Genomic DNA, 22,224 nt, shown 5'->3' on the forward strand with positions numbered 1-22,224 from the left:
AATCAGAGATTCAGAGATTCAGAGATTGAGAGATTCAGAGATTCTGAGATTCAGAGATTCAGAGATTCAGATTGAGATTAAGATTGATTTTGACGAAGAGATTTGAAAGATACTTGATTACAGAGAATGTGCAAAATTCTGGCAGTTTAATGACTGTGTTCCATGGTCTTGAATGAGAAATTCATACAAAAACAAGAAGTGAATCGGTCTGAATTTCCTACCCAGTATCGCCATATCACCCGCAATATCAAACCACGACGAATTTCGTATGTACCATACCGACCCACGCGGTTGAAAAGCATTCTTGTCTGATTTTCCTACTTTTGCGGTAGCATAACATAAGAAGAAAGGCAATTGCAAGCACCAATCGTTTGGCGGCGGTAACCACATTTATCGATTCCAAAACATTCGTTACAAACCGGCAGCCCGGCAGATAGAGGGGTGGCAAACGGAACCTTAGACAAGGGCCCCGTGATGTGAATTGAATATCTAATTCGATCGAAACGATATTTTTCTTTCGTTCTTGCACGAGGTATGTAAGTGGCGAATGCCAATCTGCGAAAGCATCTCAATTTTCCCGGGCTTTAATTCGACGTGATTTGATTTGCTACGTTAATTGTTAGTGATGAGCTTGAGAATTCGGGAGGAATTAGTTGGGCGAACTGTTTGTTACAAGATTGTTGCATTGTTGAACTCGAAGGAAAGATTATTTTTAGAGACGATGAAAGTGGGTATCAAATGGTTGCACCACTAATTGAACAGCCATCGAAATGAGTTAATTAGAATAAACCCAATCTATCTTCAATTATCTTGGCTATACGTTCTCGTTTGTGACGGGCAGAGAAAATGTGGTTTAAGCAGTGCTACTCAATGTGGAGAATAGCCTTGGGTGGTGGGGTTTTATTAGCACATCAAATTGATAGCACATTCCTGTTCATCGTAGTCCTGAGAAACCGAGGATTTCTTCGGAAAACTGAGCAGACTGAGCCAGACGAAAGGAGTTAAATGGATTTCAATTTCTTCTCGAAGCTACTTCAAAGCGGATAAGAATAAAATCTTCAAGTAGTTGATTAAATCGAATGCCCTTCGATGAATTGATCTGTAGTACATGTTGAGAAAAGAGTTGCTGCAGAACTGGAGAGTACATAGAAATTAATGTGAGTATTATGAAAAGTGTACTCACAGCTTGAAGAAGTTTCAAGTCGATTGCAAATTAGAAATAAAAATAAAAATAGCGAGCTCAGCATAGATTCCCAAGTAACAATGAATGCTGAAAAGTGAGAGTATTAGCTGAACAGTGGCTGGTTAATGATGTCAGTGGCTGAACACAATGACAGCTAAATATTGGTCTGAAGTATGGCTTATTCAACCTCTTTAATCAGCATCCCATAGATGGCTGAATATCAAGTAGAATAATATACCTATTATTCATCTTTGTAACCAGCTTTAAAGCATACACCAACATGTAGAATTAATCATCTGTTCATCAAATAGTTTTTGACAGCTGACCCAATCCTGTTTTCGTGAAGTCGCTTCTTCAGCCTCAATGCAGGCTTTGTTCAACTTATGTCCTTGACCATTCAGACACAACAAGTAATGTTCTTGTTTTCGAGGATACGTATACAATTGTTTGTGGTGTAGGTGCTAAGGTGACTGACTATAAACCAGGAGGTCCGTTCGATTCTCAGTTTTCCCACAGATTAATTTCGAAACATCTCCTCTAGAAATAGAAGCAGCTAATGGTAAAAATAGGATCATGAAAGTTTTTTTTTTTATTTTTACACAATTGATAAAAATAATTGATTACTGACTAAGCTTATATTAAACTTTCAAACAACCTTTCAAAGAACTTCAAATCAGCTAAAGGTTGAATAAAATCACCAAAATTAGGAGCTGAATGTAGGATTGTATCTCTTGTACTCAGCTTTTGTTCAAATGAAGGCTGATTTAAAATAGTTGGAGAAACATTTCTACAGCATCAAATTGCTACCTGGGTTGTTTTGACCTCTGTATCCTCACAGTTGTAATGGAAATACAACTTATTGTTTCAAGACACTCCTACTAATTTGACAATTCGAAAAACGTTTCAGAATTTATGATAAAGAGCTCTTTGACTCCCATGCATGCCAACGAATCCATCTACACCATTTCAACCTACATTCAGCTCTGTGAATGAAAATGTCAGAAAATGCCACAGCAGTGTATTCCCAACGCAGTGTCTCTCATTGATGTCGACGAATATAGGTTCGTTGATGGGAAAATTGCGAAAGGCGAAGGCGGAGCAGTGCGGAGGAGTTGATGAAATTTAATTTGTTTCAATTTTTGCGATGAAATGGCAGAAAATTATACTTCAATCATTTTTCATGCATTCGAACGGGAGGATATTGGTGGGCCTTGTTGGATCTATTTTCTCGTTTTACTCAAGAGCAGCCGGTGGCGGCAACATTGAATGATGTATGCGAGTTCATGTGTAGCGCTAATGGAAAGGAATATATTTCTTTGATGCTCTAGGCAATGCGTGTGGATGAACGAAAATGTGTAGGCCATAAATATTACGATCAATCTTTCGATGGATAATGGGAATCTGAAAGATGGCTTGTTATCACGTGAATTCTTATTTTCAAGTGAACAGAATTTGAACGAGTTGTCGACGTTTTGTCTGGACTACGACTTATTTATGAAAATGTGTCTAACAAAATCAATATCAATAAAAACATCAACACCAATGTCACTATCTCTATCACTATCACTATAACTATCACTATCACTATCGTTATCACTATCGTTATCACTATCGTTATCACTATCGTTATCACTATCGTTATCACTATCATTATCACCATCACCATCACTATCACTACCACCATCAATCTCAATCTCAATCTCAATCTCAATCTCAATCTCAATCTCAATCTCAATCTCAATCTCAATCTCAATCTCAATCTCAATCTCAATCTCAATCTCAATCTCAATCTCAATCTCAATCTCAATCTCAATCTCAATCTCAATCTCAATCTCAATCTCAATCTCAATCTCAATCTCAATCTCAATCTCAATCTCAATCTCAATCTCAATCTCAATCTCAATATTTGCTGTTACTAAGACTATATTTAAAAGTGATTAGTATCCAAATGTTTACGTCTTCATTTTCTTTAAACTCCACATATTCTGAATATTTCGTTCCGGTTGGCGGTCATTCCTGATAAGTCAACATGTTGCCCGTTTTTACTCTTCGGTTGAAATTCTGATAAGATGATGATGATGGGTGGTCGGGAGGCAGTTAGAATATGTACAAGTTTTCCATTCTTCGCTCATCCGTTCGTTGTTCACTCAAATAAGGCACACTCCGTGGCATCAACCAACAGCATAAAAGATGATGCATATGGATGAGTTGAGTGGCTGCCTCCTAGCCAAACCAACCAGCGTATTTTTCTACTTGCTAACATTGTAGAAGTTGTCAAGCCGCTTCATCAGCTATTGTCTTGCCCGCCCGTGAATTGTCCCTCGTCGTTGTAGAAGCAACTCGGTGGAATTGATTTGCGCAACCCTCGCTCGACAAATTCTGTGCTGAGGAGCTTCGCTCCTCCATCACCTCTCGCTCGTGGTCACCACGACCAGCTGGTAAGGGTGATTTAGTACCCAGTCAACTGCTCCTACTTAGAGGACCAGCAGTGATCCTTTTCCGAGGAAAACCAGAGAGTCAGGAGGGAAAAATCAAGATAAATCTTATCCGTGTCTCATGACTGACTGACTGACTTGACTGACTGTTGGCATCATAACCGACGGACGGACGACCGACCGCACAGATTTGCATTCGCGCGTATTAGCCATGCAAAAGTGAGTTTGCAGTCGAGTGGTTGATTTGGCAACAATTTGCTCAAATCAGGACAATCAAGAATCTGCGGTTGGAGTTTCTTGAATAAGGTACCTAATCTGATTTGAACTTTTGTTTTCGATTGAGCTACGGAAGGAATACGCTGATGTTTCACTAGTGTACTTGAAACTCTTTTGAAATGCCTTTATAAAATATTTCAAATTTTGATTTATTTTTAAATTTTCAAAACTTTCAAAGTTTTTAAAATTTTCAACCTTTTTTTAAAATGTTTTTAATTTTTCAAACTTTTCAAATTAAAAAAAAATCATTTTTTTTTCAAATTTTTCAAATTTGAAAAAACAAATAAAAATTTCAAGAATTGACATAAGAGAAAATCGAAATTTGTGTCAGCCTTAGTAAAAATAAATAAAAAAATAAACACTGTCAAGTAGCACTAAACCAAGGAGAAATTCTTGAAAAAATCCATAAAAGTATATCGGATGGGATCTAAGAGAAATTCGAGAGTAAATGAAACGAGAGTTTTCTGAAGATATTCATGGAGGGGAACCCAATTGGGAAACTCCATGCGCTGGTGGAATTCCTGGAAGAATCTCTTCGGATTTTTTTGAAGAAATATCTGGGGAGTCAAATGGATTTATATCTGTTTATTTGTGGAGAAATGTTAATGAATTTCTGATAGAATCCGAGGAGAAATTCCCAAAGGTATCCTTGGAGAAAGTCCTGAATGAATTTCTGACAAAACACATCGAGATATATCAGGAAGAAATAATGAGGGAATTTCTATATGAGTTCCTGGGATAATTCCTGCATGAACCACCGAAAAAAAAATCGAATGGAATCCCTTAAGCAATTCTTGGATGCATTTCTTCGCCTTCAGAAATTTGCAATGGAATTCTTGGATTACAGAAGGAGCTCGTAATAGAAAATCTACATGAATTTCTTAAGGAACAATTTCTGAAGAAACCGCTAAAGGAATTAATAAAAGAATCCTTGCAAAAAGTCCAAATAGAAGGTTACATTTCTGAAGATTTAACTAAACGAATCCCTCGAAGATTTTCCGAAGGAATTAATTAAAGACTTTCATAAGGAATCCTTGGAGAAATTTGGTAGCCCTTGAAGAGTTTTTCAAATAACCTCATGCAGAATTTATAAAACAACTAGGCCAAGTGTATAACTGGTACACTTAGCCTACTGGAGGAATTTCTAAAAAATCTATGGAAGATTTTATAAGGGAATTCCTGAGGCTATTTCTGAATTTTCACAAAAAACTCACACATTTTTTTGAAAAAAAAAACTAATGACAAAATGTTCCAAAGCAAGTCCTGGAAACCTTGGAGAAATTTCTCAAAACTGTCTGAATTTTTGATTTTCTCAAGTAATCGCCGGATAAAGTTCTTTAGAAGTCCGTGGCAGATTTTCCAAGAAAATCTCCGGAGGGATATGTGAAAGAATCCACAGGAAGATTTCTGAGGAAGTCCACGGAATGTTTCCTGATCAATACTTTGAGAATGTTCCGAAAATCTCTAGATTAGTGTAGATTTTTTTGAATAAATTAAGGAATGAACTTTTGTAGCAATCCATTCAAGACTTTCATAAACGTTCCCTAAAATATTTGGAATATTTGAAGGAATCTGTGGTAAAATTCCCATAATCCAGAATGATAATGGATTTTCCGAATGTGTCCATGCAACAGTTTTGGAAGCAATTTTCGAAAGATTTTCTAAAGGAATCCTTGAAGAAAATTCTGGCAGAATCTCTTGAGGAATTTCTGAAGGAATCTCTAGAGAAACTTCTCAAGGAATCTGTTGAAAAAAAAAATCTGAAGGAATATCAAGAGGAAATCCAAACAAGTCTTTGAATAATTTAATAAAAAAATAACAATCCCTGGAAGATTTTTTAAGCATTTTTAATTCTTGAGCAATTTCTGGGGAAATCGATACAAGGTTTTCTCAAGGAATCTCTGCAGATTTTTTTTTCCAAAGAAATCTTTGAAGACATTTCTGAAGAATTTTGTAAAAAATGGTAAAAAATTGGAAAAAATTGGAAGCAACCCATGAATAATTTTCCAAATCAATTTCGCGAGAATTTTCAGAAAGATTTCCAGGAGGAATTTCTAAAGAAATCCCGAATGGTGGAATTTCTGATGGCATCCCTGTGATATATTAATTAAACATCCATGAAGTAGTTCTTAAGGAATCCATGGAAGATTTTGTGATGGAATACTTGGCTTAATTTCTTGAGCAATCTGTATACTAATTTCAAAGAAGTAATTGGAAAACATCATTAGGAAGAATTACAGAAAAAAATCCATGTTGGATTTTATGTAAAAGTTCATTGAGTATTTTCTGAAAACAATCTATGATAGATTTTCTGCAGGCATCTTTCAAGAAATTTGTGCAATCAATGCAAGGGTTTCCAGAAGATTTTTTTTTGAGAAATGTCGTTATTAATCCCTAGGGGAATTTCTCAAGCAATCCCTGATGAAAATTGTCGAGTGATTCCTGAGAGGATTTTATTAGAGATTTCGTGAAAGAATCCTGCGCCAAACAGAATTACTATGGTTTTCTGAAGAAATCCTTGAAACGCTTTCTGAGGAATTCCTGGAGGAATTGCTTAATGATTATTTTCAAGATTTTTTTGAAAATTCGGAAGAGCTTGAAACGGAATACGGATTTTCTAGATTTTCAAAGGATTATCTCAAGGAATCCCATGACAAATTGCTGAATAACCATTAAAAATTTATAAAGAATTTTTCATTGAGAATCGTGGAGAAGATTTTCTGGAAGTACTCCCTGGAGGGTTTGGATTTTTTAAACGTATCATGGAAGATTTCCTAAAGGAGTCTTAGATAAAATGGCGGAAACTCTTGAGGATTTTTTGAAGGAATCTCGGAAAACTTTTAAAGGAGTCTAAAAAAGATTGTTTGGAAGAATCTTAGGAAAAATTTATGAAGGTATATCAAGAGAAAATTACAAACGAGCTCTAGAATAATTTCATAAAAAAAATCAATACCTGGAAGATTTTATTGAGAAAGTGGAGAAATTACTTCAGGCATTTTTAGAGAAATTAGGGAAAAGTTAATACAAGTTTTTCACAAGGAAGCTCTTACTTACCTTACCGGTCAGGCTAAGGCCGGGGTGGCCTCTGCTGTACATAGTAGCCGCCTCCATTCCACTCGGTCCATGGCTGTATGTCTCCAGTTCCGCACTCTGCGTAGGGTCCGCAGATCGTCCTCCACTTGGTCGACCCACCTAGCTCGCTGCGCTCCACGTCTTCTTGTACCGGTCGGATGACTCACGAGAACCATTTTAGTCGGGTTGCTATCCGACATCCTGATGACGTGACCCGCCCACCGTAGCCTCCCGATTTTCGCGGTATGGACGATGGTTGGTTCTCTTAGCAGCTGATGCAGCTCGTGGTTCATTCGCCTTCTCCAAGTCCCGTCTTCCATCTGCACTCCGCCGTAGATGGTACGCAACACCTTCCGTTCGAAAACTCCAAGGGCGCGTTGGTCCTCTGCACGTAGGGTCCATGTTTCGTGCCCATAGAGGACCACCGGTCTAATCAGCGTTTTGTAGATGGTTAACTTCGTGTTACGGCGAACTTTATTCGATCGTAGAGTTCTGCGGAGTCCAAAGTAGGCACGATTTCCTGCCACAATGCGCCTCTGAATTTCTCTGCTGGTGTCGTTGTCGTCGGTCACCAGTGAGCCCAAGTACACGAAATCTTCAACCGCCTCGATTTCATCACCGTCGATATGAATTCGGGGTGGCGGGCGCGGTGATTCCTCCCTGGAGCCCTTTGCCATCATGTACATTGTCTTCGACACATTAATGACTAATCCGATTCGCCTGGCTTCACTCTTTAGTCGGATGTACGTTTCCGCCATCGTCTCAAATTTACGAGCAATAATATTAATATCATCGGCGAAACCAAGCAGCTGAACGGACTTCGTGAAAATCGTCCCACTCATGTTTATCCCCGCTCTTCTTATTACACCCTCCAAAGCAATGTTGAACAGCAAGCACGAAAGACCATCACCTTGCCGCAACCCTCTGCGAGATTCGAAGGGACTCGAGAGTGTCCCTGATACTCAAACTACGCACATCACTCGATCCATCGTCGCCTTGATCAACCGTATCAGTTTATCCGGGAATCCGTATTCGTGCATAATCTGCCATAGCTGTTCTCGATCGATTGTATCATACGCCGATTTGAAATCGATGAACAAGTGATGTGTGGGCACGTTGTATTCGCGGCATTTCTGCAACACCTGGCGGATGGCGAACATCTGGTCTGTTGTAGCGCGTTCACCCATGAATCCAGCCTGATATTGCCCCACGAACTCTCTTGCAATCGGTGATAGACGGCGGCATAAAATTTGGGAGAGTATCTTGTAGGCAGCGCTCAGTAGTGTGATCGCGCGGTAGTTTCCGCAATCCAACTTGTCGCCCTTTTTGTAGATGGGACACACGATACCTTCCATCCATTCCTCCGGTAATACTTCCTCCTCCCAAATCTTGGTAATGACCCAGTGTAGTGCTCTCACCAGTGCTTCTCCACCGTATTTTAGAAGCTCGCTTGGTAGTTGATCTGCTCCAGCGGCTTTGTTGTTTTTCAACCGGCCAACCTCCTCCTCAATCTCTTGGAGGTCAGGGGCCGGAAGTCTTTCGTCCTGTGCACATACTCCTAGATCTGTTACCACGCCACCTCCGGTACTTGCAACGTCGCCATTGAGGTGCTCATCGTAATGCTGCCGCCACCTCTCGACCACCTCACGCTCGCTCGTGAGAATATTCCCGTGATTATCTCGGCACATGTCGGCTTGTGGCACAAAGCCTCTGCGCGAGCGGTTCAGCTTCTCGTAGAACTTTCGTGTGTCCTTAGCGCGGTACAGATCTTCCATCGCTTCGCGATCTCGTTCCTCCTGCTGGCGCTTCTTCATCCGGAAGACTGAGTTCTGCCTGTTCCGCGCCTGTTTGTAACGTGCCTCATTCGCTCTCGTACGGTGTTGCAGCATTCTCGCCCATGCTGCATTCTTCTCGTTTTTCAACTGTTCACATTCGCCGTCGTACCAGTCGTTTCTGTGATTCGGAGTCGCGAAGCCTAGTGCTGTAGCCGAGGTACTACCTATGGCGGATCGGATGTCCCTCCAGCCATCTTCAAGTGTAGCTGCGCCAAGCTGCTCTTCCGTTGGTAGGGCCACTGCTAACTGCTGCGCGTAGTCTTGAGCCACTTCTACGTTACGAAGTTGCTCGATGTTGAGCCGCGGCGTTCGACTTCGACGCGTGGTGATAACTGTCGAAAGTTTTGAGCGCATGCATACAGCGACTAAGTAGTGATCCGAATCTATATTCGCACTGCGGTATGTGCGGACGTTGGTTATATCCGAGAAGAATTTACCGTCGATTAGAACGTGGTCGATTTGATTTTCTGTTTGTTGGTCGGGTGATCTCCAGGTGGCTTTGTGGATGTCTTTGCGGGGGAAGAAGGTGCTACGGACTACCATACCACGGCAGGCTGCAAAGTTTACACATCGCTGGCCGTTATCATTCGATACGGCGTGCAGGCTGTTTCGCCCGATTACCGGTCTGTACATTTCCTCCCTTCCTACCTGCGCGTTCATGTCGCCGACAACGATTTTCACGTCACGCTGCGAGCAACCATCGTATGTTTGCTCTAACTGCGCGTAGAACGCTTCTTTCTCGTCATCGGGTCTCCCTTCGTGTGGGCAGTGGACGTTGATGATGCTGTAGTTGAAGAAACGGCCTTTAACTCTCAACATGCACATCCTTGCGTTGATCGGCTGCCACCCGATCACACGTTGTCGCATCTTGCCCAACACTATAAATCCTGTTCCCAGTTCATTGGTGGTGCCACAGCTTTGGTAGAAGGTAGCCGCTCGATGCCCGCTTTTCCACACTTTCTGTCCAGTCCAACAAAGTTCCTGCAACGCCACGATGTCGAAGTTGCGGGGATGTAGTTCGTCGTAGATTATCCTGTCACATCCTGCGAAACCTAGTGACTTACAATTCCATGTTCCAAGTTTCCAATCGTAGTCCTTATTTCGTCGCGTGGGTCTTTGCCGATTGTATCGAGTCGTATTTTCTCCTATGTTCAGTGTCGCGAAGCATCAGCGTACAAGTCACAAAAAAGCTGATAAACACCAAGCTTGTATCACCCTGTCTCTGCGGTTTCTGATTCGCTCTCTATACAGTCGCTAACACCAGAAAAGACAGAATCCCATCATTGTCACCCGGTCACCCTTGTTTTGCTACAATCATCCTGACTTGGATACGGCTCATGTGAGTGTCATGACTCTCTCCGCCGCCTCAAGCAGATGCACGCGCAACATCATGTAAAACTATGCATGTGTACTATCACAAGCACGGTTCTACGTCATAAATCCTATTCGTTTTGCATGGCTCAGTTTAAACGCACACATTGAACGCACCACGCAGTTCGCCCTGGCTACGGCAAACGCTCTCACTTCGCCCGTTATGCATCGTTGCTCAGTGAGATTGATTCTCTCGCAACCCGCCTGAAGCATACTCAGCAACTGCTATCGCTGCAAAACTGCGAAGGGTGGAACCCACAACATGTTTGTCATTCCAGGCGTGACACGCTAGCTGGTTCGTATCACCTTGGGAACGGTGACTCCAGAAAGCGGTTCAAGTGATTGTCTCGTGATGGTCGCGATTATTCGCAAGACTGCCTATGTTATTCGCAATGGGGATTTTTACGGGTGGCTTATTGGGCCTACGCCAACACTCCTGTCTCGCCGGAGGGCCATCGTGCCAGTTCTGTTTAACGTCCCAACCAACACTAGGACGACCACACTGATGGGGCTACCACCTTGGATCTAGCTGGGCGTGGTGCAGCGTTTCTTACTCAGCCGCTGGATGCCAGAACAGACGCTGTTTGAGCCGCACCTCCTTGGTGAACAGACACTCGGATCGTACCTCCTCAATCTAGCTGAAGTCAGAAGGACAACAGTGCCCAGGCTGCACTACCAGCTAAGCACACAACTCTTAGCTGGCGGTCTTTGTCATCGCTTGACCCGTGGAAGCATGAGGTAGGAACTTGTGAGGACCAGAGCTATATTGGACGCTCTCCTTATCGACTCACCGTTTTGCAGCCCGCAAGGAAGCTCTACATATATTTTATCTGAAGAAATTCCAGGAGAAATTTGTAAAGAAATGCATAGAGGACATTTTGAATACCTGGAAGATGTAGAGCGGACCTGGTGTGATGGTTAGAACACTTGACTATTACGCCGAGGACCTGGGATCGAATCCCTTTCCCGAAATTCTCGCAAAATGTGAGTTCTTCTTTCGTAAGGGAAGTAAAGCGTGGGTCCCGAGATGAACTAGCCAAGGGCTAAAAATCTCGTTAATACAGATAAAAAAAATAAAAAAAAATACCTGGAAGATTTTCTAAAAAAAAAAACTCCTTGGGAAATGAAGGCATTCTTGGAGGAATTTTGGAAGAAATCCCTGAAGGAATCCCTAGAAGATTTTCTGTAAACATCCCTAGGGAAGTTTTTTAGGGGATCCATGGGATATTTTGTGATTGAAGACTTGGTGAAATTTCTGGAGGAATCTTTTGACTTATTTCAAAGAAATCATTGGACGATATCATAGAAGCATCTTTGAAAGAATTTCTGAAAAAAAAATCCACTCAAGCTTTCTGTTGAAATTCATGGAGAACTTTTTAAAAAATTTGTTAGATTTTCGATACGCAGCCTTTTAGAAATTTTTGCAATCCACACAAAGGCTTCAAAAAGATTTTTTTTGAGAAATATCGGACGGAATTTCAAAGATTTCGTTTAGGAATAGCAATCCCACACGAAAATTGTCGAATGATTTCTGAGAGGGTTTTTTGAGAGATTTCGTAAAAGAAATCCTATAGCAAACGGAATTATAGTTTTCTGCAGAACTCCAAAAAAATGAAGTGGTAAATGAATTTTTGAAAAAAAAATTGAAAAACAGGAAAAGTTTACACTGATATATATTGCCCTTTACTAGAATTTACCACTTTTTTTTAGCACTGAATGTTGCTAATCGACAAATAGAGGGATGAATTTGTGAAGAAATCGCGTCATGGTGGGATTCGAACCCGTATTCGCTGGACCGGAAACAGAATCATCAAAGTATTTTCTGAAGAAATCCCAGAAGAGATTGCTGAATTATTATCAAGAGCCATTTCTAAGAGGGATTCTTTAATCGAATTTCTGAAAATTCTTGAAGAATTTTCGAAAAGTTTCAGGATGAATACTTACTGAGAAATAAAAAAAAACAATTAAGAATATTTTTTGAAAAGAAAATCAGTGCTAGAATTCCCTTGGGATTTTCTGCAATGATTGGATTTTCACAGAAACCCTAGAAGGGATGTCGAAAGGAGTTTTTGGAAGATTTCCTGAAAAAAAACCATAAAAATTTCTTGAAGGAATCTCTGAACGATTTTCTAAACCTAACGGTATCCTAGGAGATATTTTTTAAATAATAGCTACACCATTTTCTTAAGCAATGAATTTCTGAGAAATCTTTGTAGTAATTACTGAAGAAATTCTTGAGTAATTATCTGAAGCAATCCATGCATACACAAAAAATGGTTTGTGAAATTTCTGGAGTTATCATTCCTGGAGAAATTCTCTAGTACAATCTCTGATGAAAATGTCCGAATGAATCCCTGGAAGATTTTTTCGAAAGTGTTTCTGTCAGATTGTCTGGAGAAATCCTTTAGAAATTCTCTAACGAATCGCGTCAGAAAGTTCTAAATCAATTTATTAAAGAATCGCCGGTGGAATTCCTGATGGATTCACTGGGTGAAATGGAGCCTGCGGAGATTTTTGTGGTATGATGAAAAAAAAAATAAAAAAATACAATGCTTATTCTTTACGTTCGTTAGAGCACTTTTTTAGAGAAGAATATTTTCATACTGAGAATTAAATGTATTTTTTTTAATTTGAAGAGCAGGTTACAAACATACAAACTTTATGATTTTGCAAGTCAGCGCAATTGATTCATATTTCTAGAGGTTCAGCTAGGGGGCCATTCATAAATCACGTAGACTTTTCGGGGGATTTGGGGGGGGTGTGGTCTGGCCAAAGTCTACACTTCATAGAAATTTCATTTTTTTTGTATGAACAGTAGTCTACGAAGGAGGGGGGGGGGGTGGTTCTGAGATGACCGAAATTTGGTCTACGTGGTTTAGATGACCATCTAAACCAGTGTAACACTCCTGAATGTTTTCGATTATACCGGAAATGAGACTTTTTTGCATATGTTTATTTTTTGATCGAAATAAAAAAACAACAAAATTTCAAGAATTTTAAAAAGATTTTGCTTAAACTCGTTCTGAATATTTTTTGAAGCATTTTATAAATCTAAAGGCCATGCTAAAGGCATCCCATAAGATATTTCTAAAAAAATTGCCAGAGGAATTTCTGGAGAAATTCTTGGACGAGTTCCAAAGAAATTCTTGGGTGAATTTCTGAACAAATCCCAGTAATTTCTGAAGACATTCTTGGCGAAACTTCCTGAGTAATCCTTGCGCACACAAACAAGTGTGTGTGAAATATGTGGACGGATCATACCTTATGAATTTTCTGATGAAATTCCTGAAGGAATCTTTTAAACAATTCCTGATGAAAATGCCTGAATTAATCCTCGAAATACGAAAGAATTCTTGTGAGAATTTCTGGAAGAATCCTCTGGAAGGAAGAACCCCTATTGGAATTTCTGATGGATTCTCTGTGAGCATTAACGCTCGCAGGGATTTATGGAAGCGCAATAAAAACCTGTGGAACACACAGGTGATTTTAAGGAAAATGTGCATTGTCATGAGGGAGCATGAGGTTTGATAAATCGCAAATCGGGTTTTAGAAACAATGAAAAAGTGGCCGCATATCCGAAGGCACTAAGTTTTCGGAGAGATGTGTACACTATATCAAAAACTTTTAATAACATGTTTCAACAGTCTTGCAAAATTAAAAAGAAAAAAAAAATGTCGCAAGCTAGGTACCAGGCTAGGTAAAAATGTTGCCACTCCCATTCCCATGTTTTTTTTTATTTTTTTTTCAAAAGCTGTCCTGTGTTCAGTTTATACTCATCAAAAGTTGTGCCACAAATGATGAAAGAGTGAGCAATGTAGAATGTGGAGTGAGAAGTTTGAGTAAGCCCAAATTTAAGAAGAACGTGCATCCAGAGCCGACCTACTGATACCTAAAGCTGTGAGAAATAACCTGTGAAGAGTGTAGAGCGTAGGACAGTGAAAAGTGATAAGTGAGCAGTGTCGAGTGATAAATGAGGAGATTTTTCGTAATAAGTGAAGAGTCGGCTGTGATAAGTGAGGGATGCACAGTGTATAACGAAAAATGTAAAGTGAGAAGTGTGAGGCACTGAAGACTTAGGAGTGAGCAGTGAAGAGTGAGGGGTAAGGAGTAAGTGAAAGTGAGGAGTGGAACGTAAGTTGTGTAGTGTGAGGAGTAAGAAACAGTGAAAAGTGAGAAATGAACCGTAAGGAATGGGCAGTGAAAAGTGAAGTGTGATGAGTGTGATGAAGTGAGGAATGAAGAGTGAGCTGTAAGCAGTGAGGAATAAGGAGTTCAGCTTTAAATCTTTAAAATTTATGCGCAAACCTGCTTTTATACATTTAATTCCAGCGAGATTCCTTATGTTCTTGAACTCGTACTAGGGTAATGTGCTACTTTGGCCAGTTTGAAGTTTCAATTTGTCTCTCTCTCTTTTTGGCGTAACTTCCTCATTGGGACATAGCCTGCTTCTCCTGCTGCCAATGACCATTTTGCATGCGTATATCGTGTGGCAGACACGAAGATACTCTATGCCCAAGGAAGTCAAAGAAATTTCCTTTACGAAAAGATCCTGGACCGACCGGGAATCGAACCCGTCATACTCAGCATGGTCATGCTGAATACCCGTGCGTTTACGGCCTCGGCTATATGGGCCATTTGTATTGTTTCTTAATATTTACTAATTTTTTTGTGTGCCTCCAATGTTACGCAGAAAATTAAGTAAACTTAGATTGAATGCGCTATAGTTCCATCTCCCTAGAATAGTGTTTTTTTTTACCTTTCCGGAAGCAGTAGCTGTTTACCTACCCCATCAACGCATGCAGACAGAAGGTTACCCCGAAAGGAACCCTCAAGTGTTATAACCGGGAAGCGGAATTTCCAGTTAACAGCATAAAACTTTTTCCCTTATCGCATATCAACCGACAACCATGTGTCTGTCGTCATATGTGTACGAATGTGCGCGAATGAATGAATTCGTTATCAGCGCGACAAACGACAGCACTGACGATGACGTCGACGACGTCTCGTCGTCGTCGTTATCGTCGGTGCCATTTTCGACTCAATTTTACCGCTGATCTCAACCCTATCTATCAGCGTGGTTCTGTTGTGTGTGGCTACCCGATCAGAAAGGGATAACAAAATTATAACTGATTTTATTCTTCAATCACTTAACCTAATTTACAGCTCTATTGTCCACTAGGGCACTGCGTGAGCGATTCCAATTGGAAGCTGTACATACACTTTGTACAGCGTCTAAATGTATTCTGTTTCTAATTGTACTACAGTCGGAACCCGCTCGTTGAGCGACAACCTCCACCCAACCAACGGATTCGATTCGCTAGTTGGGTGAAGTGACAGCAGCACAAGGGGCGCGCGCATTGTTTTTTTTTAAATCATGTTCAGGTTGGAAGTAAAAAGTAAAATTTTTCAATTTGTTTTACATTTAGAGCAAAACTGATACGTTTTGCAAGATACATATATGGCCAATGCGAAAAAATAATTATTTTCACCCATTTTTAGTCGATGAAGTGAAAATATAGATGTTTATCAAACCACCCGGACCAAAATGCAAGCACAAAACGCTTTCAATGATCGACAAAATAAAGGTTGCCGTTGTTTTGCATTTGTTTCGAAGTAATTGAACATATTGTTTTTTTTTAAGAAATATGAAATAGAAATTCTTCTTGATTATCAGGAAAGTTTAAGAAACCAAAAACTCATTAGCTCGCCCCTCGGAATTACAGATTGGTTGTCATTTTCAGTTTGACATTGAATTATGACATCCAGGTACTTTTTAGTTGGCTGACAGCTCAACTAACGGAGCCCCAACTAAAAAGTCACCCAACTATTAAGCCCCCAACCAGCGGGTCATGACTGTACATCGAACTGGTGGCCGTTGCGCTGCTTTCACTTTCTACCCTATCATGGTAGAATGATGACCACGAGGATGTTTATGGGTGGCTGTTGGTTGTTCCTGTTTCCAGTCCTATTGGGGGTGCATTATGGGTTGCCCTTCGCCGATGTCCAAGTTTCCGGGTTCATTTGAGCCATGGGCTCAGAAAAGGATCAGTGTCAGCTGCTCTCAGTGGGAAAGAGCAACTGACGAAAGTGCCGGGGCTGGGATCGATCTGCTTATGAAGCAAACGTGTAGCCACTACGCCACGGGCTCCGGAAATTATAATTGATTGAGTCATATAAAAATTTGCATAGATGCATGGCTACAATTAAAAAATAAACAAAGACTCAAACAAGATTCGAACCAAAAACGCTACAACTTAGACCCGGCGCCTCTGACAATGGGGCCAACGCAAGACTTGGATGATATAATCTTGTCCGGTTCTTCATATCAAGAGCTCCTCTTTATAAAGACTTGTTTTTACCTACAACATGAGATGGAAAATATGAAATTATATGACATATTTTGAATTTCTGTCAGGTTTGTGCGGTCCTGACAAGTATTTTTATTTAAATTTTATCACAATAATATTATGTTTATTTAGATTTAATACTTATTGTAAATGTAGTTTATTTAGGTATAATCGTAGTTTAAGAATTTACTTTGTCAAAACAAATGCAAAAATTGCAACAGAATTTGTTGAGATCAATATAATCCATTATATCTACATATTACAAACGTTGATATAATTATGTTGTTGTTGTTTTTTTTTTCTGTTATGCCCTTCTGATCGGGCAAGTGGGGGTGGGTGGTGTGCTGGAATGCGAAGAATGGGAGAAAGAGGAGAAGATGGATGACGGAATGGGCTTGATGGCATACTGCAGATTAACTCGCGTGTGGGAAGATGAAGTGCTCTTCGGCAGGCTGGCTGGTGGCTACGGCACCAGCACCAGTCAGTCAGTCAGTGCAATATGCCTATCTGCCAATCCGTTGCGTTGGTCTGTATGTTCTAAGCTAAAAGGAATATGAGGCGAGGCTTACTTTCTGCTGGTTGCCTGGCTGCTACTGCTGCTGGTGATACATCTCGATTATTTGCAACGTTCCTTGTTTTTCTTTTTTTTTGTTCTGTTACGCTCTGCCTCTGGTGTGCTTCAAATGGATTATAATGTTGTTCTTTGCTTTTTCTTCTCTCCAAACAGATCTGAAACGGGAAGCAACAATATGTCACATGCTGAAACATCCCCACATCGTCGAGCTGCTCGAGACGTACAGCTCCGAGGGGATGCTCTATATGGTTTTTGAATTGTAAGTATACTTCATGTGATCCTTGATGTGGGAGGGAAGGGGTATCATCTTTTTGCGATAGTAGAAAAACTGTTGTGCATTATAACTGATTGAAAGCGACTTTATTTCATTCCCGTTTTAGTCCTGGATGCTTTCGTAATGGGAATTTTCTTCACTTCCTTGAGCAAAGAATAATAATGGTCATTTGGCAAAGAAAGCTCTCAGTTAATAGCTCTTGAATTGCTGTTACTAAGCAAACGTGCTTTATATTGGCTGTACAATAGCCCCATAAGCCCACAAAGGCGAAATATTGTGCTACTGGTTTCTTGGAAATAAAAAATGCTAAAAGGCAAGCAATGAAAGAAAAACAACAACAAAAAAGAAGACGAAGAAGAATAGGAAGAAAAATTAAATGGAGAAGAAGAAAAAACTCGAAAGAAGATGAAGAAAACAGAAAAGAAAAAGAAGACAATATTTAAAATCAGAGAAAATGTTTCGTCAGCTTTCTGATTACCTACATGTTTTTTTGTCTGGAGCTTTTCCTTCTTTGTCTTTGTTTCAAATTCACTCACCGCAATCGCATTTCCGAATAATATTTGTATTCTACGGATTATAAAGTTTCCCCATCATCACGATGACGAAAATGAAATAGTTAGCCGCGAGAGCATGTTGCAGAAGCTTCTCAATCCTAGTGGAAATGCACCATTCCGCCAAGCCCTAGAACGGTAGGACGATCCATAGGGTTGGAGCTGGAGGGGAACCGAGCAAACTTGATGCTGGTTATGAATGCATAATGGAGGTTGGCTCCCGCAGGTCTTCCCTGACAGGTGATTGCCGTTGGTATGTACCGCCACTCGCTCCCCGGGCCGAATGAAGCAGATTGAATCGGAATGACGGTGTACCTTAACGGCGGCGACAACGACGACGTGGGTTTGTAAGTGAAATAGTTTTCCGAATTGAGTAGAATTCAATTTAAGCTGTCGGGGAATTTCGAGATAAAGAAGGGAGTAGAGGAGAAATTACTTTGGCTTAATGAATTCTGCGAAATGCGAAAAACATGTGATTCTGGAATGTCTCGGAGGAAGTGCTGTAATTAAAACATAAGGCTTGATTGACAATGTAGTACGTGCTTTGCGTGTGTACAATTTCGAACACTCTGAAATTAATGTATGCGATACAATAGTATATAGAGGAATGGTACCCATCTTAAGCGCAGTGCGCCAATTCTCATCCACTGGAACTTTTTTAATGCCATGGACTGGGGGTGCATAAATTTAAAGTGTTTTTTCTTTATCTGTAATAACGGAACCCATGCTTTGATTCCCTTTTGTTTGGCTTTATTTTTCCAAATTTTGTGAATTTGTCGGGACTCGATCTCAGAATCTCGATGTTTAAGGCATGCACGCTAGCCATCATACCAGGCATGTTGAGCTGACCCTGCTCCAAAAACAAAAAGTCATACGACGAGACGAGAGGATTATGTGCAAAAATTAAGACAGGGCTTTAATGATGAAACTTAATTCGCTAGAACAGATCTGACTGCCGGACATTTGAGATGGAGCCAAGGGGGTTTCCAGGAAGTTTCCAGAGAGCCAAAAAAAAAGGATTTTTTTAAGCATTTCAGGGGGATGTTTCGGCTGATTTCAGGATCGTTTCAAGGGCGTTTGTTAGCTTCAAGGGATTTCCAGGTGTCTTTCGTGTGGTTTCTGAGCCTACAAAAGGCGTTCCAATGTTTCACGAGCATGTCCAATTGATAAGGGAGATTTTAAGGGCGTTTCAATGGGATTATGGAAATTTCAGAGGCGTTTCAAGGCATTTCAGAAACATTTCAATAGTTTTTCTGGAGGAGTCTCAGGAGTATAAGGAAGGAGTATTGTGTTGTTCTTTGTTGTGCATGCGAGAGTCGAAAAATAGTTTCGGACGATTGTATCGTTTTAGTGATATGTCAACGGGTGCTCAAATGAATGATTGATGATCGGTGAGTTTGTTCCTTGTTTTTCTTTGAAAAAAATGCAGTAAATATATCTGTTAGTTTAAAATCATCCTTCATATATTTACTCAACAAGAACTGCAAAGTTCGTCACTTCAAGTGTCGGCCAAGCTTTTAAATAAAATTTTTATATTTCAAATAAATTCTCCTGTATTTTTGTACAGTCCGGCACCTTACGGTGCTGGCTACACTGATTTGATCCGTAATTATGCATCAGTATTTCATTTCGCCTAAGTTTGTGCGCTCCGTCACTGTTAGTGTCGGCACAATATTTTGTTTCAATATATCGATTTCATGACAAGTTGCATATTGGTTCACCAGTCCTCCCAATTGCGAGGTAACGCAAAGTATTTTTCATTCCATATAGGGTGATGATGGGTATTATTGGCAGGTTTGTTCACTTCGTCATGGGGGGGTTTTGTCGGCCAAATTTCCTTAAACTTGGGCATATAATTCAGCTTGCCTGAAGGATTTGAGACCAACTCTGAGTTTGACAGCTTTCAAAAAACACCCCATGACGAAGAGAACAAAACTGCCTAAAATACACAATTTCCCCTATTTTTAATTAAAATTTCCATGGTCCATCCTTCTAAATTTTGAGGTGACACATTTGTGTGTATACAGTACGGTTGCATGGATCGCATCGCTTACGAAAGTGCATCTCTGATCTATGTGACTATCAATCCCTCCCTACTAACAAAGCTCCTTCCCGTGACAACTGTGGAGGGTCCAGTGGTACATACAACCTCTAGTAGCAACAGTTGTCGAACTAACATTCCTTCCCTTCCCCGGTAGACCGTAAGGACGTGACCAGTGCCGTTATTGACCCAATAAAGTTTGAGCTCGCGGAACGTGTACATTGAGGATGGTGTCAAATCCCAAGTTTCAACCTATTGGTTTTCTGTGCAATTTCCCTAGCTCAGGTTAATCACGGAGTAGCAACTACGAAGTGTACGGTCACCAATGCTCATGCTCATGCTCAGGAGTCTCAAGAGTATAAGGAAGTTTAAAAGTATTTCAAATGGATGACTGGGATTTCAGGATCGTTTCAATAGTATGGGAAGCCCCTCAGAGGCCCCCTGGAACCGACGTGAAACCCCGTGGAACCCCCAGGTATCCCCGCACTGGGCCCTCCAAAATGCCGCGGAACTCCTTTGAAATGCCCCTTAGACAATCTGGAGCTCCCTTGAAGCCCCATGAAATCCCTTAAAACCATTGAAACTTCTTTAGACCTCCTGGAATGCTCCTGAGACCAGGCTCCTCATGAAATCTCCTAAAATGCTCATGAGCTCTCCAGGTACGCCCCTGAAATCTCCTGAAACCCCTTGGGGTACCCTGAAACGACCCTGAGACTCCCTGATGCGCCCTTGAGATCTCCCGGTACTCCCTGAAACTCATAAAACGCCCCTTAGATCTCCAGGTACTCCCTTGAACCCGCTTGAAGCGCCACAGACTTCCAGAAGCCCCTTTAAATCTTCTGAAACACTCCTGAAACCTCCAGCTACCCCTCTGAAACCTTCTTGGACCCTCTGAAACGTCTTTGAGATCTTCTGGTATCTCCTGAACCTTTCTGATGCCTCCTGAAACGGCCAGAGACCCTCTGGAATTCCCATGGAACTCCCTGAAATCCCTTTAAGCACGCCTTAGGCACCCTGAAACGCTCCTGAGGCTCCCAAAAATTATCCTGATACCCCATGGAGGCCCCTGAAACCCCCCAAAACCTCCTGATATGGCCATGAGACCTTTCAAAATGCCTCTGACCACGCCTGATGCTACCACCGAAACCCATTAGGCGTAAACGGCTTTTTCTTGTTTTGCTCATTTTCCTAATCAAACACTAGGAAGAGAAGGATGGAAGAAGGGGCCATTCACCCGTTCATGCATCTCACTCTTTCTTGTGTTTGTTTAGAGGAGTGAGCAAAAAACATACCAATTCCCCTGGGATCTCCTTGAAATGCCTCTGGCATCTCCTGGTATTTACGCCCCTCCCCATTTTTGCTTTGTAGGTGACCTCGCATCAGTTTGACTCGATAATTGATGTTGCATCCTCGAGGACAAACGTCAACAATGACCTGAAGTATGTCTTGTTGAGTCTGCGTAAGTCAGCATTGGCGGTTAAGCAGGACTATGACAAACTAATGGCATCTGCGGCTGCTGAAGGTGCCGTAAATTTGAAGGTGCCGAAGTCTATTCCGACTAAGGCCTTCGCATTCGCAGATATACCGAAGTGTACGCTAGACGGGTTTACTTGTGACAAGTAATCGCAGAAGCTTGCAAGGTAGCCGTTAGGACCTACTAGATGGCGCTCTCAAGTTCAGGAGATTGGTAAACCCCAGTACTAAAAGCAGTACTGCCGGCGCGTCGTCTCGGTCAGGCGTACGGGAAAGCTGGACGTCATGAGAAGAGTGGACTTGAACAAGCCGGCCCATCGAGGATCGAAGGGAGCATGAGAATGCGACCATGTGTAGGTTCTCAGCCCCACATGTTAGAGTGGGCCAGGTAGAGGATGTCCCTGGGCATTAGTGACAGAAAGGAGAAAATGAAAGCAGGACAGGTGCGCAGAGACACCAAGCCAAGGAGAGCGAATGACAACCACGAGAAGAGCGATGTCCTAATCTTCAAGACGAATAAGTTAAAGTACTCTAAGGTTTTGAAGGCGATGAGGAGCGATGCCAAGTTCGTGTATCTTGGAGCCGTCGTGCACAGTATTACTCGTACAGGCAAAATGGTTTTAGATCTCAAGCGTGATGAAACCCATAAGGATGCCGTCTACAAATGTTTGGCAGAAGCGGTTCTTGGCGAGGGTGCCGAGGTGAGGGCTCTTACAGCGGAAGCGGCTCTTAAGGGGGCGAGACCACGGATGCGGAAGAGTTTACCACAACACAGCGGCAACAGTGAGAGGT

At 41.2% G+C, this 22,224-nt stretch overlaps 1 protein-coding gene across 4 annotated transcripts in view; it reads left to right on the top strand.

The window, feature by feature from the left end:
* The window catches only part of LOC109414942 (peripheral plasma membrane protein CASK), a 676,441-nt gene that overhangs the window by 194,649 nt on the left and 459,568 nt on the right, over positions 1-22,224 (top strand). For all 4 annotated transcript variants that reach the window (XM_062846946.1, XM_062846943.1, XM_062846944.1 and 1 more), the window contains exon 3: positions 17,247-17,352. In XM_062846946.1, the coding sequence (XP_062702930.1) occupies positions 17,247-17,352 (106 nt within the window). The remainder of the gene's footprint in view (positions 1-17,246; positions 17,353-22,224) is intronic.

This window comes from Aedes albopictus, chromosome 1 (genome assembly GCF_035046485.1).
Source record: "Aedes albopictus strain Foshan chromosome 1, AalbF5, whole genome shotgun sequence".
Classification (NCBI taxonomy): domain Eukaryota; kingdom Metazoa; phylum Arthropoda; class Insecta; order Diptera; family Culicidae; genus Aedes; species Aedes albopictus.